At 45.9% G+C, this 17887-nt stretch overlaps 1 protein-coding gene across 1 annotated transcript in view; it reads left to right on the top strand.

The window, feature by feature from the left end:
• Positions 1-17887, top strand: part of LOC310771073 (intermembrane lipid transfer protein VPS13C-like) — a gene marked incomplete at both ends in the record, with an annotated part of 87264 nt that overhangs the window by 24222 nt on the left and 45155 nt on the right. The window contains 16 exons of the mRNA XM_083663752.1: positions 695-851; positions 1863-1942; positions 2715-2774; positions 3082-3235; positions 3810-3929; positions 4727-4830; positions 5444-5611; positions 6604-6908; positions 7204-7354; positions 8809-8941; positions 9047-9165; positions 9348-9517; positions 13311-13585; positions 13692-13924; positions 16227-16319; positions 17731-17880. Coding sequence (XP_083519878.1) covers positions 695-851; positions 1863-1942; positions 2715-2774; positions 3082-3235; positions 3810-3929; positions 4727-4830; positions 5444-5611; positions 6604-6908; positions 7204-7354; positions 8809-8941; positions 9047-9165; positions 9348-9517; positions 13311-13585; positions 13692-13924; positions 16227-16319; positions 17731-17880 — 2472 coding nt within the window. The remainder of the gene's footprint in view (positions 1-694; positions 852-1862; positions 1943-2714; positions 2775-3081; positions 3236-3809; positions 3930-4726; positions 4831-5443; positions 5612-6603; positions 6909-7203; positions 7355-8808; positions 8942-9046; positions 9166-9347; positions 9518-13310; positions 13586-13691; positions 13925-16226; positions 16320-17730; positions 17881-17887) is intronic.

The following is a 17887-nucleotide window of genomic DNA, read 5'->3' as shown; positions in this document are numbered from 1 at the left end:
TTTCAGTTTCATCAGGAATATAAGACAATATATCGTCTCAACATACACATTCATAAAAAGGAGAGCTCACAATACACAAGTCAAGTTTAGTCATGACTTGTTTAGCAATGACTTGTTTAGCCATGACTTGTTTAGCAATGACTTGTTTAGCAATGACTTGTTTAGCCATGACTTGTTTAGCAATGACTTGTTTAGCAATGACTTGTTTGGATGGCACGGTGGCTCAGTGGTTAACACTGTTGCCTCACAGCAAGAAGGTCCCGGGTTCGAACCCCGGTCCGTCCCAGGTCCTTTCTGTGTGGAGTTTGCATGTTCTCCCCGTGTCCGTGTGGGTTTTCTCCGGGTGCTCCGGTTTCCTCCCACCATCAAAGACATGTATGTTAGGGTTAATACTCCTGTCAGTGCCCCTGACCAAGACACTGGCAAAAGAACTGGAGTTGGTCCCCGGGCACTGCACTGCAGCCTGCCCACTGCTCCTAGTTCTAGGAAGGTTCCTAGTAGAGGATGGGTCAAATTCAGAGGATGAATTTCCCCAAGGGGATAAATAAAGGATAACTTAACTTAACTTTAGCCATGACTTGTTTAGCAATGACTTGTTTAGCAATGACTTGTTTAGCAATGACTTGTTTAGCAATGACTTGTTTAGCCATGACTTGTCTGTGAAACACTGTGACTCGTCTGCTTCGTTTCCCAGGTGGTGCTGAAGCTGAAGAAGCCCAAGCAGGGGGTGGAGCTTCCCTTCCTGCTGTTCCAGCTAGAGCAGCTGGGCATCGACACCAAAGTCAAGAAGTACGACATGTGTGGCTCCGCCTACATCAGCAAGATCAGCATGACCTGCCAGGAGTTCACCGGTCAGCTCACCGCTCTCTGTCTCTCTGTCTGGCTGTCTCTCTCTCCCTCTCTCTCTCTCCCTCTCTCTCTCCCTCCCTCTCTGTCTGGCTGTCTCTCTGTCTCTCTCTCTCTCTCTCTCCCTCCCTCTCTCTCCCTCCCTCTCTGTCTGGCTGTCTCTCTGTCTCTCTCTGTCTCTCTCTCCCTCTCTCTCTCTCTCTCTCTCTCCCTCCCTTCCTCTCTGACTGGCTCTCTCTCTCTCTCTCTCTCTCTCTCTCTCTCTCTCTCTCTCAAAGTGTCTCCAAACTAGCTGCTGGAGTGATTCCAAGTGTCTCTTAAGCAGCTGTTAAGTAGACGATGGAGTTTTCAACGTGGTGCCATTTTGACACCAGTGTTGCTTCCCTCCTCAACACAGGCCACACCGGTTATACCGCCTGTCGCCAACAGGGGGTCTAAACGCTAGCAAGTCAGCGTCACAAAGCTAGAATTTGTAACTTTTGTAGTGCAGAACCTTTGTCTCCCCCTTCTGGCGCTCCTGGCATTGAAGGAACATGCGCTCATGTGGTGTTGGGAAAATAAGTTCCTGATCATTTCCTTTGCTCGAGCAGCACCTGAATGCAGCATTTGTCATAGCCTAGCCATAGCCTACTGTGTCAGGGCTGTAAAAGAGTGGATAAATAGTTTTCAACGTCACACAGTCCCCGTGATTGACTCGTTTCACCGTGATCACCATGTTTTAGATAATAGGGTACAAAATAATAATGCATTTTCCACCCGTCCCGGCCATGCAACATAGGTTGCTTAGATAACAACTGCACAAACTGTTAAACATACAAACCTATAATGTACTGCAGGTAGGCTAGTATTTTTTTCTCCCTTCTCCACAATCCACAACCCCCATATGATATCATATGACAATACTTTTGCAGGACAGTATCGATATATAAAATGTCTGTGGCCCAAGCCCACTCAGGATGTCGGGATCAAACGTGTGACTCCTCTTCTCCTCTTCTCTTCCTCTCTGTGTTCTTCAGACTCGGCCGGCGAGCCTCTCTGTCTCATCAGCTCTTCTGTGGAGTCTGGAGCCGAGCTGCTCAAAGTGCAATTCTTCAAGGTGGGAACATCACACGGCTGTCCTGGGTTATTGCTTAGAGGTTTAGGGGTTTGGGACATGCATGGGCTGCTTAGAATAGGACAAATCAAATAAAAACAAATCTAAAATATGTATACAGATCCTTTCCAAAAAAAACAGAATATCATGGAAATAACATGGATGACCGTGGGCTTCAGCGGATTGTCAAGCAAAGATGATTAAAAAATTTGGCGGAGATTCAGAGGGAGTGGACTGAGGCTGAAGTCAGTCATAACTGAGAAGTAACTTCCCCCTGTCAGGTGAAAAGAAGCGGCTGGCTACTGCCCATGTCTCGGAGGAAGCATGGAGCCAGTTTCGGCTTTTCCCAGATCGGCAGAGGGTGGAGCAGCAACCAGGATAAATAAATTAAAATTAGCACTAATGGGGGATAAAAATGGGATAAGTAACTGCTGATTTTCTTCACACTATTCTAATTTCTTGAAAGACTGTTTTGGGGGTTTTCTGGAGCTGTAGGCCAAAATTATTAAAAATAAAGGCTAGAAATATTTCACTTTGTGTGTAATCAATCTATAATCTATGAAAGTTTCACTTTTTGAAAGGAATTCTGGAAAGAAACTAACTTTTCCAAGATATTCAAATTTTTTGGAAAGGATCTATGTGTGTCATCAGTGATGTCATCAGTGATGTAATAAATCCTTCTTCTTCTGTGGTGTTTTATGGCTGTTTTATCATAATGTGTGTTAAATAGTCTAAACCTAAACTCTCTGTCTGTCTGTCTGTTGTGTTTCCTCAGGCGGACCGGTCTGGACCAAACTTCTCCACTGTATACAAGAACACAGAGCAGATGATCAATGTGAGTAGTGAGTTTGTTACCACAGCTCTCTGAACACATCCTGTTTAGGATCTGACCAGGGGTTTCCCAGAGCTGCAGCTCAGCCTGCTATTGGCTCTCTCTCCCCCCTCTCCCTCCCTTTCTCTCGCTCCCTCTCTCTCTAACCATCCCTCTCTGTCTCTCTCTCTCTCTCTCTCTCTCTCTCTCTCTCTCTGTCTCTCTCTCTCTCTCTCCCTCTCTCTAACCGTCTCTCTCTCTCTCTCTCTCTCTCTCTCTCTCTCTCTCTCTCTCTCTCTCTCTCTCTCTCTCTCTCTCTGTCTCTCTCCAGGTGACCTTCACCTCTCTCGACCTGCTCCTCCACACGGAGGCTCTGCTATCGGCCATGGACTTCCTGTCTGTGGCTCTCTCGCCCGGCTCATCTCCGGAGAGAGAGAGGCGGCCCAAGACAGAGACAGAGAGCAAGGCGGCGTCCGCCAAGTCCAGTGAGGGGAACACACACACACACGCACACACACACACACGCGCACACACACACGCACGCACAGACACAAACACACGCACACACACGCACACACACACACACACACACACACTCGTCACAACACAACACACACAAAAAGACCAGTGCACCCAAAAAATAAATGACTAGAAACCTCATAATATGTTATTGTGTTGTTTATTAATTATTAATAATGAGAAACAGATGACACTAGATAGATTAACTGAACGCCTGCTGTAACCAACACATAAGGTCTGAAATGAGGATTACAGAGCTGTTTTTTTTTTATAATGTCCTCCTGAGAAGCATGCCCCCGGACTCAAATGCAGGGAATTCATTTTTAACGGGTAACTAGTAATTGTATTGGATTAAAATGTTAAAGTAACTCTCCCAACCCTGCATAAAATACAATAACATCATCATTATTATAAAAAGTAGCCACCCCACATGTTCACTAAAATAGTTTCCAAGCTTTTCCCAGGGACAGATTAAAGCCACAGCTCAAAACTCATCAACTAAAATCCAACATGTCCGCTCTCTCTCCCTCTCCCTGCCAGCCGCTTTGGCCTCGCCCTCTGACAGTGATGTCATCGACCTGAAGGTGATGGTGACGCTGGGAGCCTTCAACGTCCTGGTGTGCGACCAGAGCTGCAACATGGCCGACATCAAGATCCAAGGTACAGAGCCACCAGACAACCATAACAAATCACTATATCACTATCAAGGTACAGAACCACCAGACCACCATAACAAATCACTATATCACTATCAAGGTACAGAGCCACCAGACCACCATAACAAATCAACCACTCAATTATCTGGGATGTGTTTCTGGCCTACTTGGACAAGGTTAAAAGCGATACGTAACTCACCCAGCTGACTTCTCGTGGACCCTTTGCGTGGGATCCCACGCACATCTCTTGCAAGCACTTTACGCTACGTGGCTGGTAGCTGTTGGAATGTGGATGATATGTTTGTTTTTGTTTGTTTTGTTTCTCTTTCTCTTTCTGTGTCTGAGCCTTTTGTTTTTCACGTTATGAAAATTGCAAAATAAAATATTGGGGAGGGAGAGACAAAGCCCCCACTTTTACTGCTGCTGCTGCAGTTCTACACAAGTAAATTGGACTAACATCTGTATATGGAAAGGCTGGGTGATGTACTGTATGAAGAGTTCTCCTCCAAAATGCTGTATCCAAAAAAACATTATTCCACAAAGTTCCTCATTCAATATCTTTACAATATAGAAGATATTGTCTTTTAAAGGGATCTTTTTATCCACCGAAGACTGAAGTCTCCTGCTGAAAGTCATAAAATAACTAGTTTTATTTGTAAACAGTAGTTGTAGTCTAGTCAGTCAGGCTGTGAGAGGCTGTGGGCTATATCTTACGCCCAGGTGATGAGGACTTACTGTAGTCAGAAGTCATAGGTGAGTATCCTCTTTGTATTGATGTCTGTGTTTTGCTCTGTTCCTCAGGTATGAACGGCTCTCTGCTGATGCAAGGTCCTCAGACTCAGCTCTCCGCCCGCCTCCGAGATTTCATCGTCATCAACGTCGATCCAAAGAGCGTCCACAAGAAGGCAAGGCGCCGCCGCTCCACTGTCACTGTTACTGTGACTTTCACTGTTGCTGTTACTGCTGATCTCTGAGCTGAGCTACAGGGACAACGTCTTAACGCAGTCATTGACAAACTTCAGAATGCTGCGGCCCACTTTGAAATCTGAAAATCTTCCAACCCTTATCACAACTCACACAACTACACACAAGTCTGCTGTATTACTCTATATTTTTATAACAGCTAAAAAACAACTTTGTTTTCTTAGTTCTGATTACTTTTCTAAAGCAAATATTTCATCATGAATATTTCATGGTATTCCAAACGTAATTACAAAATTGAAAATTGTAAATGTAAAAATCTGTATATACAAATTGTATGTAGGCCTATATGACCCATAGCTGCCAACAGTAGGCTGTGAAAAATGCTACCTTATCTGTCAAAGGGAAGGAAATCAGGAGTGTTGGCAGGCAGGTATGCCCCTCGTGGACCACCTGCAGTACCTCCCCGGCCCACACTCTGGGAATCACTGGTGTAACAGATTCATCACTTTAGCTGCTCTGAAAATACTCCTCAGTCTGATACTCTTCACTTAGCACTTTCCTCTTGACTCAGTTCATCATCTTTGCGTCTGGCAGGCCATCTCCATCGTGGGCGACGAGGTGTTCAGCTTCTCCATGAGTTTGACTCCCAGCGCCACAGAGGGCGCCGGGTATGCCGACATGAGCAAGACGGACGGGCGGGTGAAGCTGAACGTGGGCTGCATCCAGGTGGTTTACCTGCACAAGTTCTTCATGTCTCTGCTGGTGAGCCTCGCACCACATCACACCTGTCCAGTGTCTCTAACAATGTGAGGATAGAGACAGAGAAGCATTACAGTCGAAACTTTGCAAATTAAATCAAACCGATATGAAGAAGTCATGTTTTGTTCTCAACAAAAACCTTCACCTTCCGTTTTAAATGCCGTATATGTAAGACTCAGAAATTCTCACGAGGACTCCAATTCACTCGGTGACACTTGGGAATACAAAGATGTTGTTATTTAACTTTAAACCAAGGTGCATGAAGGAGTAAAAGTTTGAAAAGAAGTAGAAACTAGCTTAGATGAGGCCTTTATTTTTTTTTATTTTTTTAGGCCTTTATTTCTAATTCTAAGTATTTTCTCATATTTAGTACCAAGCCTCCTTGTTTTCTGATCTGTTTCTTTTGGGGTTCATTTTGTTGTTGGTTTGGTTTGTTTTGTTACTGCAATGCATTACTGATAATTACGGTAATTGTCAACGGCATGGGGGCTGGTCTTTATGTGTTATATGCCGGCCATTATCGGAGACCCAGCTTTTAATTGACTACCGGCCAATATTAGAGGAAATATATATACTAGGCATCTGGCGCTATGCAGGTATTTTGAGATTTTGAGTGATTTGGTTACTTTCATTTTCATAGAACCTCACGGTGAATAAGTATTTTCATAAAACAAAAGGGAAAGTATTTTTATAGTTTTGGTGGAATGCCACTGTAGAAAATTGTTGTGGAATGTTGAAACCCATTTTTCCCACGTTTTACTTTTAGACACATAACAGAAATACTCATAACCTTTGATCTGTGAGAGCTATAGCAGTAATTCCAAAAGTGATATACTGTATAGGGAAGAGTTTCTAATTCATGGAAGTAAAATAATAATAATAAATAAAGAAAATCAATTTTCACCATGTGAAGCGTTTTTGCAGGCCACCGCACAATATGGTGTAGTAGTTTATTGTAAATAAACTCATTGTTATTTTTGCGCCCTGTCGTTCAGAACTTCACCAACAACTTCCAGACGGCGAAGGAGGCCCTGAGTGCAGCGACGGCCCAGGCGGCAGAGAAGGCAGCGTCCAGCGTCAGAGACTTTGCCCAGAAGAGCTTCCGTCTGTCCATGGACATCAGGCTGAAGGCCCCGCTCATCCTCATCCCCCAGTCCTCCGTCTCCCACCAGGCGCTGGAGGTGGACCTGGGTCTGATCACCCTGGGGAACAGCTTCTCTCTGCTGCCCGTGGATGGCTGCCCGCTGCCCGCTGTCATTGACAACATGGACCTCCAGCTGACGCAGCTCAAACTCTCCAGGTCAGTCGCTCTGCAGGGATGAGCTCTGGGTTCTATAAAAGCCAGGGTTCATTAAAGGGACACTTCACCAAAGAACAGTGTGGAGGTATTTTTCCGTGTTAAACACAGTGTTGGCCCGAAGGACCGCGCCCAGCCAGGAAACTAGACACTGTCTCTCGAAGCTACACCTCCAAAATCTAACACCATATCTAGTCTGATATCACCATATCCATATACTATCCATCTATTGCCCAGCCCTAGCTTCTGGATTCAGCATGAGACTGTCTCACTGGTTTGTTGGTTTGTGGTTCTGCAGGATCTGCATGGACCCTGTGGCGTCGGGCGGGCCCAGCTCGGAGCTGCTGGAGCCACTCAACCTCACGCTGAGCATCAAGAGGAACCTGGCCGCCTCCTGGTACCACAAGATGGCAGTCGTGGAGATCGACGGAGACCTGAAGCCCATGAAGGTACGAGCAGGTCTACAGCCGGCTGAGGAACCTTCAGTTCACTTCACATCGTTATTGTCCTGTGAGGGACATCTGCTTTACAGACAGGGTTTAATGCTGGATTCGGATGGTCCCATTTCCCGAGTTGGGAAATCTTCAATCTTCTGACTTCAGTGGGTTCATGAGCTGTTAAGTCGTAATGTGGAGGCAACATGGACGCTACCGAGACGATGTTATTGCTCAGAGCATTTAAACAACATGTTGGGACATTTAGACCCACTAAAATATTGCTTTACCTAACTTGTTAGGGTTAATGTTAATACATAACATTTCAATTTAGGGACGCACCGATTGCAAAATTCTGCGCCGATAGCGATGTTTAAGAGAACAATTTGGCTGATAGCCACTACCTATGACTATGTGCGTGCCCGAATTACACAAAATTGCGGACTGCACCCCATCGGGTCCCCAGCAGCGCACCCGCCAAGTTTTGAAGTCGATCGGACGAATGATTCTGGAGATATGCGGAGGACACACACACACACACACACACACACACACACACACACACACACACACAGACGGCCCTGGAATTAATATGTATACAGTATATTTCCACACTCACTGAAGGGACCTTTTGGGGGCAGCCATGTTTGCATAATGACAGCCTGTTACTAACTCCTGTGCTCTTGTTTTTGCACACGGTCCACATTACAGCCGGTGAAGGTACGATCTGTACCCTCCTGTACGGTGACAGATTGACTCTGACAGTGTTTAGATCTGTACGCTCCTGTACGGTGACAGCTTGACTCTGACAGTGTTTAGATCTGTACCCTCCTGTACGGTGACAGATTGACTCTTGACTGTGTTTAGTTGTCGTGGAAACAGAGTTTAGCTGGATCAGTTGGTATGTCTGTTGACAGCCTGTAGCTCTAGTGGAGGATTCAATGTTTTTTATGGAAGTCCTGGCAGGCAATTAAGAAAAGAAAAAAAATCTAACTTCCTTCAAATAATAATAAAATAAAATAATATATGAAACAAGCGGGGGGATATTTGCCTTTTTTTTTGTCAGGCGCATGTTTCTAAATGTATGTTGCTGTAATACCTCTCGACCACAAGAGTGCGCCACTAGACCATGTTCTACATAGGACTGAAAGCATCAATTTCTTCTTCCAAGGTACATACATTGTGTTAGCAAGTTATGCCATTTCCCCCCCTACTTCACAGATGAAAAAAGACAATTGAACTTAATGCTGCCTAAACTTTTACACGAGCGAAAACTACATTAGTCAGATCAGACTTGGAAAATGGATTCCCAGATTTTTGTTCTCAATTGCCTCTCATGGCTTCCGTACATTTTGACCTGAAGAGGAAAACTATGGACTGAAGCATGATTAAAACTCTGGATTCAAAGTGAAAGTCGTGGGGAGAAAGCAGGCTAAAAGCTGTACCTCCTGTGCTTCCTGCGCCTCCAGGTGGCGCTGAGTCAGGACGACCTGAAGGTTCTGCTGAGGATCCTGATGGAGAACCTGGGAGAGGCTGAGAGCCCAGCCCCTGCTGCCTCCACACAGGCAGAGAGCCTACACATCACAACATATACACACACAGGTACACACACACACACACACACACACACACACACACACACACACACACACGTGTGCGCGCGCGCGAGAAGATCTGGCTGTAAACTGTTTGTGATGTTGCCCTCAGGCGGCGCGGAGAAGCAGAGTGACATCAGCGATCAGGAGGAGGAGCCTCAGGAAACTGTCAAGTTCAACTTCAACATTGAGTCTCTGGCTCTGGTGTTGTACAGCCACGCCCCCAAACAGGTGAGTCTCTGGCTCTGGTAAGAACAGAGGGATCATTCTTGCTACAGATGGCTGACTTAGTCCATATGTTTTTATACGTCTATGAATCTGTCCCATGATGTCTGACCCTTCACCATCACTCTCTCCTGCCCTCCCTGCAGTCTCCTGGGCTGGGCCTGCTCTCTCCCCTGCCCTCCCTGCAGTCTCCTGGGCTGGGCCTGCGGCAGCAGAGCCTGCGTCTGGGGGAGCTGGCCCTCCACAAGCTGCAGGCGTCTGGGAAGCTGCTGAGCGACGGCAGCATGGAGCTCAGCACCGTGCTGAGCGGCTGCACGCTGGACGACCTGCGCACTGCCATGACCCGCGTCAGCTCCAGGTGAGACCTCTGCTTAAGTAGCGATAACGAATCCTTAACACATTGAGTGCCAGCGACGCCAAATGGCGTCAGGAGAAATTTACCGTAGGCTGCCAGCGACGCCAAATGGCGTCAATAACTCCAAATTCATATTTTGACGGGGGGATGTCGATCTAAGCCTCTTACATCGCCTCTTACAATATGGGAGCTATTGAATGTGTCTAACCTATTTTACAGAACCCTTAGGTGGCGACAGTGCCCTCCCGATTAGACAAAGGCCAGGAGAAAAGAGAGAAGAAGTCATGAGGAAACGGAAATCGCCATTGATATGCTTGAAGCATAACGTTACGTTAGCTGTGCCTGTGAACAGCAGTCATCTGCTGCCACAATTGAGCCCCATCCGTGTCCGCTGCGATAGTCCATCCATATGATTTAGTTGCCGACACGGCGACACCAGCGTCTTTCTGAAAAGTTACATTATTCTCAGCTGGGAGCCGAGGACACGCTGTAAAAAAGCGGGGGATGCAGGCAGCGGACTTTTCAGTGCAGATCAAACTCAGAGCAAACCGCAGCAGAGACACTCGACTCCTCCCACCACGGAGGAGGAGGAGGAGGAGGAGGAGGGGGTTGGGGCACGCAGGGCACTAACAGCATACAACCATTGACAGTACACACACACCCAGGCAGCAGCAGGCTCGATGTTGGGCTATGTTTTCATTCTGTCGCCTTTCTAACATAAAGATGTGATTATCTCAGAAACTAATTTCAGCATGCTCTTTTCGGTCGAAAACACTCTTTTTCAGAGGGGTGTATTTCCAAAATGGAACGGTTTATAAACACAGTTTTTTTTTTAATGAAACAGAAGGGTTCAAAGTTTCATTGAGGCTATTGGTTGTCCATATAAGAGGAACACAAAAAATGATATGGCTATATTAAAATGCATTGCGGCCTATGTGGCACAGTACAGCAACCTTTTGCCCAAGGGCCGTGGCACTCAAAGTGTTAATTAACAGTTAACTGATGTGTCTAGTAATCATTTACTAATGCTGTTCATGTTAACTAATGTATTGAGGTTGGGCTGAGGAATGACCTCACTGAGGTTAAGGTTAGAGCAAGTTTATGACCAAGGCTGTTAATTAAAGGTTAGTTAATACTTATTAAACATCAACTAACTCTTAACACATTGACTGCCAGCCGTTTTTTTTTTGCTGTAGGTAGCTTCTGCCAAGCCGTTTTTTGAGGATTCTGGCTCATTTTACAAGAGCCGAGGATTCTTTTCTGCTTGGAGTTTGTGAACACAAAGTTCACAAAAGTACTAATAGAATGTGTGCTTTCTCTGTCTAAAAGAGTTAGTTTGTAGAGTTAGTAGTTATGTAGATATTAGCCGTTGAGTACAGCATGGTTTCAGCTGTCTGAGAGTGAAAGCTGAGATAATCGCAGTTTTGTGAAATTCAATCAAACAGGCAGAACAGTCACTTTAACCATTTATTTTTGGCATCAGTGAGAGATCAGACATCTGAACAATATAGTTCTGAACACCCTCTCCTTTAAACTCCTCCCTCCGTGGGCGTGTCTGGTGGCGTTTGTCACAAGCCAGTTTCTCCTGCCTGTCTGAGCAGTGAGCAGCCTCCCTCTCTGGCGGCCCCTCGTCGGCGAGTGTGGCGAGTGTGGACTGTGAATGGGACTCAATCGTTTATTGGATTTTCGGTTGAGAGCTTTGATGAAGCTTTGTGCGATTCTAGGCTTTATGCTGCCCACCCAGTCTATTTTTGGAACCCCACACCGTTGTGCGCCGGTGTGCAGCAGCGTGAAAGCGTTTTCGCCTACAGTATGAGAATGAGGCTCGTTGGTTTCTGGGTTTTCGGAATGCGTGCGATTCTGGCCTTTCTGCGGGCGTTTCAAAGTGTGTTTCACCCATAATCTATTATGCAAATTTGCAATCCCCCGTGTGCTGCTGCTGGCGCGGCCGCTCTCGGGCGAGTCTGGTGACTGATGACTGTAAAATCGCCAAGCCATTTCCTTGAGAATGGAGGAAGCAGCCGCGGGAGCCGGCTGCTTTTGGTTGACTTTCTACTGTGGAGAGACATGTCGCCACTCAGTGGGTCGGTAAAATAGATTATACACATTCAATACCTCCAATTCTGGTATAGGAGACGTAAAAGGGGTTGATCGATGTCCCACCGTCAAAAAAAAAAAAAAAAATTCTAAGCCGAGATATCTCGTCTTTGGCACTCAACGGTTGGATTCTGTAAGCCGAGATATCTCGTCATTGGCACTCAACGTGTTAAATAAGGTACCGTTTAGTGTTACCCATTACTTTTTTATTTAATTTTATATCTAATTTACTTATTTTATACTCAGTTTTTTGTACTACTATTATTACTATTAGTGAAGTAGGAGTTTCATTATTGATTCCTTGATTGAAAGAAAGGTGAATACAGAACGCAGTAAATACACCAGCGAAGAAGAAGATCCACACAGGCTAACACAGTTAGCTAATGCAGTCCATGTACCTCAGCAAACAACCTGCAACAACACAGAGTCCAGTAAAAAGATACAAACCTTGGCCCTAGACAATTGAATTGGTTAAACTCACAAACACATAATCAAGTGAGGCATATAATCAAGTTGAATGCATCACGTAGGGTAAGAACATAATTAGAGCCCGACCGATATGGGATTTTTGAAACCGATACCGATACCGATTTTAGGGAATAAAAAATTACCGATACCGATAATATCGGCCGATATTTTTATTTTATTTTATTTTTGTTTTTATCATCAAATGTTTATCCCCCATTAGTGCTAATCCCCCATTAGTGCAAATTTTTTATTTATTTATCCTGGTTGCTGCTCCACCCTCTGCCGATCTGGGGAGAGCCGAAAACTGGCTCCATGCTTCCACATGGGCAGTTAGCCAGCCGCTTCTTTTCACCTGACAGGGGAAGCTTCACCGGTGGGACATAGCACGTGGGAGGATCACGATATTCCAACGAGTTCCCCTCCCTCCGAACAGGCGCCCTTAACGACCAGAGGAGGCACCACATCAGCAACCCTCAAATATCAAACACTTGACAAAGATATGATTGAGTTGACATGAATTGAAATATGTGATGTAGGCAGGATATTTTACAGCTTATTAATAAACTCAATGCAATGAAACAGTAAACTTAACTGGGAATTTAATAATTATAAATAACTAGAAATACAAAAACACAATAGAACAAATAGTTAAGAAAAAATATCAAATATACACAACATGCTGTCCATGCTGTCTATAACTTATATACGGTATATATATATAAAATTTTTTTTTTTTTTTTTACTGATACCGATATATCGATAATCGCCAATATCGGCCGATAATATCGGTCGGGCTCTAAACATAATGTTGCACTAGGTGATGACGTGGAGCTAATCGTAAGCTACCTCGAAAATCAAATGATCAAATAATAACAATTCCTAGACAGTAATATTTATGAGCCAGGTTTTCATAACAATTAGTAAGTGACCACATTAACACGCTCTGATGTCCCATCTGTCGGGCGGCTGTAGCTCAGGAGGTAGAGCGGGTCGTCCACTAATCGCTTTGGATAAAAGAGGTCGGTGGTTCGATTCCCGGCTCCTCCAGTCTGCATGTCGAAGTGTCCTTGGGCAAGACACTGAACCCCAAATTGCTCCCGTTGGTGTGGCAGCACCCTGCGTGGTAACCTGCCGCCATCGGTGTGTGAATGTACCTACTGAGTGTAAAGCACTTTGGATAAAAGCGCTATATAAATGCAGGCCATTTACCATTTACCATCTGTCTGTGCAGGATGATCAGGAAGCGTGAGGAGGAGAGCGCCGAGGCCATGATCGACGTGACGTACCGTCAGAGTGCGGCGGGGGCGGGGCCTGAGCGTGAGGTGGTGGCCGTGCTGCAGAAGCTCTACCTGTGTGCCAGCGTGGACTTCCTCATGACCGTGGCCGACTTCTTCATCCAGGCGCTGCCGAAAAGCCCCGCCCCCCCGGCCTCCACCGCCGCCCACAGCGACAGGCTGCCTCTGAAACAGCTGGCCGAGCCCCGCGGAGGTTCCGCCTCCAACGCCGGTAAGACACCCAATGCCCTGCTGAGGCTCCGCCTCCAATGCCAGTAAGACATCAATGCCAGTTTGGGGGGGGAAGCATCGCAATTCACTTTATTTTGAATGTTCAGCCCCTGAGCAGCAGTGGAAGCGGACGCGGCTGCGGGCGGTCGTGGTCGACCCGGAGGTGGTGTTCGTGGCCGACCTGCTGCGGGCCGACGCCCCCTCGCTGGTGGCCTCCTTCCAGTGTGACGTCAGCCTGACGGAGGAGGGCGGAGCCCACAGCATGATGGCCAACCTCAGGGAGCTCCGCCTCCTGGCCTGCCCCTTCCTCCACAGCCCAGAGCACAAGGGCATCACCACCGTGAGACACACACGCCACGCACACACACACTCACGTACCAGCACACACACGCAGGGGCGGACTGGGATCATAATTCAGGCCGGGCATTAGATACCAAGCAGGCCAGGCTGATATGGGCTGACGTGCGTGCCGGCGTCCGAAGGGCGGCGGCAATTTTTTTTAGCCCGTTTGTAGCCCAATTTGGGCCGTTTGAAGCCAGATTTGGGCCGTTTGAAGCCCAATTAGGGTCGTTTAAAGCCAGATTTGGGCCGTTTGAAGCCCGATTTGGGCCGTTTGAAGCCCAATTTGGGCCAAGAACAACTGTACAATGAGATGCACCCATTTTAACCCTGAATAAAGTAATAAAAGCACTAGTAAACCAGTAGGCGGCGCCTGGCCTGCTGTTCAGTGAGTGGCCTGACTGCGGGCACACACAAAAAAAAATTGCCCGATTATGCAGTCAGCCCCTGCACACACGCCACACACGTACGCACGCACTCACCCACGCACACACAGAGCACAAGGTCATCACCACGTGAGACACACACACAGAGACACACACTAGGGGTGTCACGGTACACAAAAGTCACGGTTCGGTACGTACCTCGGTTTTGGGGTCACGGTTCGGTACGAATACGGCACGGTACGAAAATGGGGAAAAAAAGCAACAAATCCCAAATTCTGTTTTTTTCCCTTTGAATATGTCTGAATTCTTCTTTTTACGCTATTTTTACCATCAGAAATAGTGTCTAATATGTGGGAATGAATAAATGTCCACTATTTAATAAGATCTAGGCAATCCACACAAAAAGGTTTTACTCTAGAGCAGTGATTTTCAAAGTGTGGGGTGCGCCTCCCTCTCAGATGTCTGTATTCCAGCTGTTTGACAGGGCATAGGCATTTCCCCCCACTTTAAATCTTTATTGTACACAAGTTTGTAAACAGAGCGCATGTGTGGAGTAGCCTAATACTCCCACCAACCCCTCCCCCTGTTGTATTTGTTTTATGTAGCATTTGCGTTTGATGTAAGCACTAATTTGGAATCCTATCTAAAAGCGGCCACTAGGCGGCAGTGTTTCTTTAGTCAACGTCAAAATACCTACATGTTCAGAAGAAGAATAAAACGGCAGAAGAAGAAAAACTTCTAAAACCCCTGTTGAAAGATACTCCCACTGTCTGACAGACAACGGGGTGGGTTTCACTTTCCCACTAAGTACGGGAAAGAACCCTGTCAGCGCCTTAACGTTATTGGATGTGAGTTTTGTTTAGCATAATATGATTACGTTCGGTCATCTAATGGATTATTGGAACATGACAAGGAGTCATCGCCTCTTCCTCACCGCAGCTTGCCTGTCTGCATCCGCAGATGTCTGCTTGACCGCATCACTCATCCCACGCGATGTATGTTGCTTGTTTACAAGTTAACAGCTTTGTCAGTGTTATGTAACGTTTAGCCGCAACGCGCAACTATGGACTTTGTCGCGGCTACGTAACGTTACATTGGCAAGCTTACCTCGTTGGCTTGATGTTGACAGAATTTGCAAAACAGCTTATCGCCACAAAACGTCCCATTCTGTGAACGCGGATTTCTATGGCCCTTGTGTTGTTTTGGTGTGTCTTCTTCTGTGGCGTTTAATTCAATTCAATTCAATGCCGTTCAAACAGCGTTTAGGTGCTTCTGGATTTGACGTATTCGTCGTGTCGTTTCATGTACCGTGAAACGAGGTACCGTGAGGGTCGTACCGTAAATTCACGGGACGAATACATGTACCGTGACACCCCTAACACACACACACACACACACACACACACACACACACAGAGACACACACACACACAGACACATGGAGTTATTTCTCTGTCTTTATGGAGTCCCGCAGGGATGAGTCCTAAAACCTGTCTGGAAGTCAATGGTGTTTTTCTATGGGGATTTTGGTTAAATGACTGAAATAACGTCTGCTTAACGCTTAACAACAGTTTATGAAACAAAGACCACTTTATAATTTTTGAAGTGTTTTCTGAAAATTAGATTTACGCTTCAAAAATGTGGTGATAAATTGTGAAGGTTATCGTGTTGAACACAAAGGTCTCAGTTTCATAAACGTTTGTTAACCACAGATCTTATTTCAGGCACCTAACCAAAAATCCCTATAGAAAAATGCCATTGGCTTCCACACGAGGGAACCAGCACAATGCTAACTTCTGGGTTGACCTACAACAATACATCATTCCTGCTCTACTTTATTATGCAGTCAAAGAGTTGTGTTACTTTGCAAATCCAATAGTATATTTGACTGATAGAAATGTCATTCTTTGCCAATAGGTGTTGAGGCCTTGCTCAGTCGCTTTGGAAACCAAAAGCCAGCCCAACCAACCACTGACTGGCTTTGTGACGGTGGAGGAAGTCTTCGTCAAGGTACTTTCGGCCGAAATTGATCTTATTTATATGTATGATAGTATGTATAGATAGGTAGATGGATAGATGTATTTCCTCCAAAAGTGGCCGGTAGTCATTTAAAATAACTGATAATGAAACAAAGGCCAGGAGTAAAAACAACGTTGGATATGGGTAAACTCCTGGGGCCAGTTGCACCAAGTGGTCTTACGACTGGTCTTAAGCTAAGTTGGTCGTAACTTTACGACCTAACAGCTACGGCGGTTGCACCAAGAGGGCTTAAGCCTTCTTTTCACTACGCCCAGGCGTAACTCTTACGCCTGGTCAGGAGGAGGCGTAATGAAGTGCCTGCCTGTAACAGGGATCTCCGTGTCTATCAGCGGAGACCTGCTGTAATTGAGTCCTTACTGTCCTCATCATCGTAAAGTCACCTTTGTAGCATGAAGTTAGATTATAACGAACTAGTTGTGTGGCTTAGCCTTCCCAAATGTTGAGGGTCGTTTTTTAGAATTTAATACATAGAATTGGGAACGTTACATTCAATTTCATTCAGACTGCCTGACACTAATCGCCGCCGCCATTTTCCCCCGGGGCTTCCACAGGAGGAGGTGGGTGGGAGGAGGGAGGGTGTAGTGACGCACATACAGTAGTGGGTGACGGCGCGAGGCACATTTTTGGCCCAATCAGGGGGCATTCCCCGGCAATTCACATGGACGCGCATTGCTACGACCAGCGTAGTTAAGACCAGACATAAACCCTGTTGGTGCAACAGGCGTAAATCCACTCTAAAGACTGGTCTTAACTAAGACCGACGTAGGAGTTACGACCAGGCATAGTTAAGACCACTTGATGCAACTGGCCCCTGGTGTTTGTTATAGTTTGTAGTAACATGTAAATTAAACATAGACTGTATAAAAAGCTACCGTGACATCATCACCTATTGGTTTTTAGACTTGTGTTTGGAAGTCTGGAGGTTAGCATTTTCACCGTCGCCATCTTGGTTATTTGGAGACAGAAGTGATGTGAATTTAGACAAGTGATCGGCGAGCTGTGTGATCACTGGACAGGTGACCTGTCAATCACACCCAAAAGTCTTGTCCGCTTTATCTTCTAGGGACCATAATTTACAAAATTGATTGATTGATTGATTGAAACGATTTATTTCAAACCGTTAAAACGATACATAAAAAAAAAAACGGTAAACATAACAGTCCAATAGACTTCGGCAAAAGGAAAATACGTAAACTCCAACATAAAGAATTTAATAAAGAATTTACTAAATGAACATCATGCTGTATTGAAGAAGACTTGAAACTAGTGATTGAGACCATCAACTCCTTTATTAACAACCTTCACCCAGAGAGCAGGATGAGAGAAAGCTGCTGTGTGGCAGAACCTTTGAGGTTAACTCCTGTGAACTCCTCTGCTGCAGATCTCTCCGGTCATCTTGAACACGGTGATGACAATAACGGCGGCCATGACGGCCAAGCCTCAGAGCGAGCAGAGCCAGGAGGCGCGGCCCGGCGTCACAGACCTGTGGTCTGTCATGAACATCTACGCCTGTAACTACTGGTTCCTGGGGGTGGACC

The sequence above is a fragment of the Poromitra crassiceps genome, assembly GCF_964638095.1.
Source record: "Poromitra crassiceps genome assembly, contig: HAP1_SCAFFOLD_340, whole genome shotgun sequence".
Taxonomy (NCBI): domain Eukaryota; kingdom Metazoa; phylum Chordata; class Actinopteri; order Beryciformes; family Melamphaidae; genus Poromitra; species Poromitra crassiceps.
Note: the sequence above shows the minus strand (reverse complement) of the source record. Positions and strands in the feature narration are given on the sequence as shown.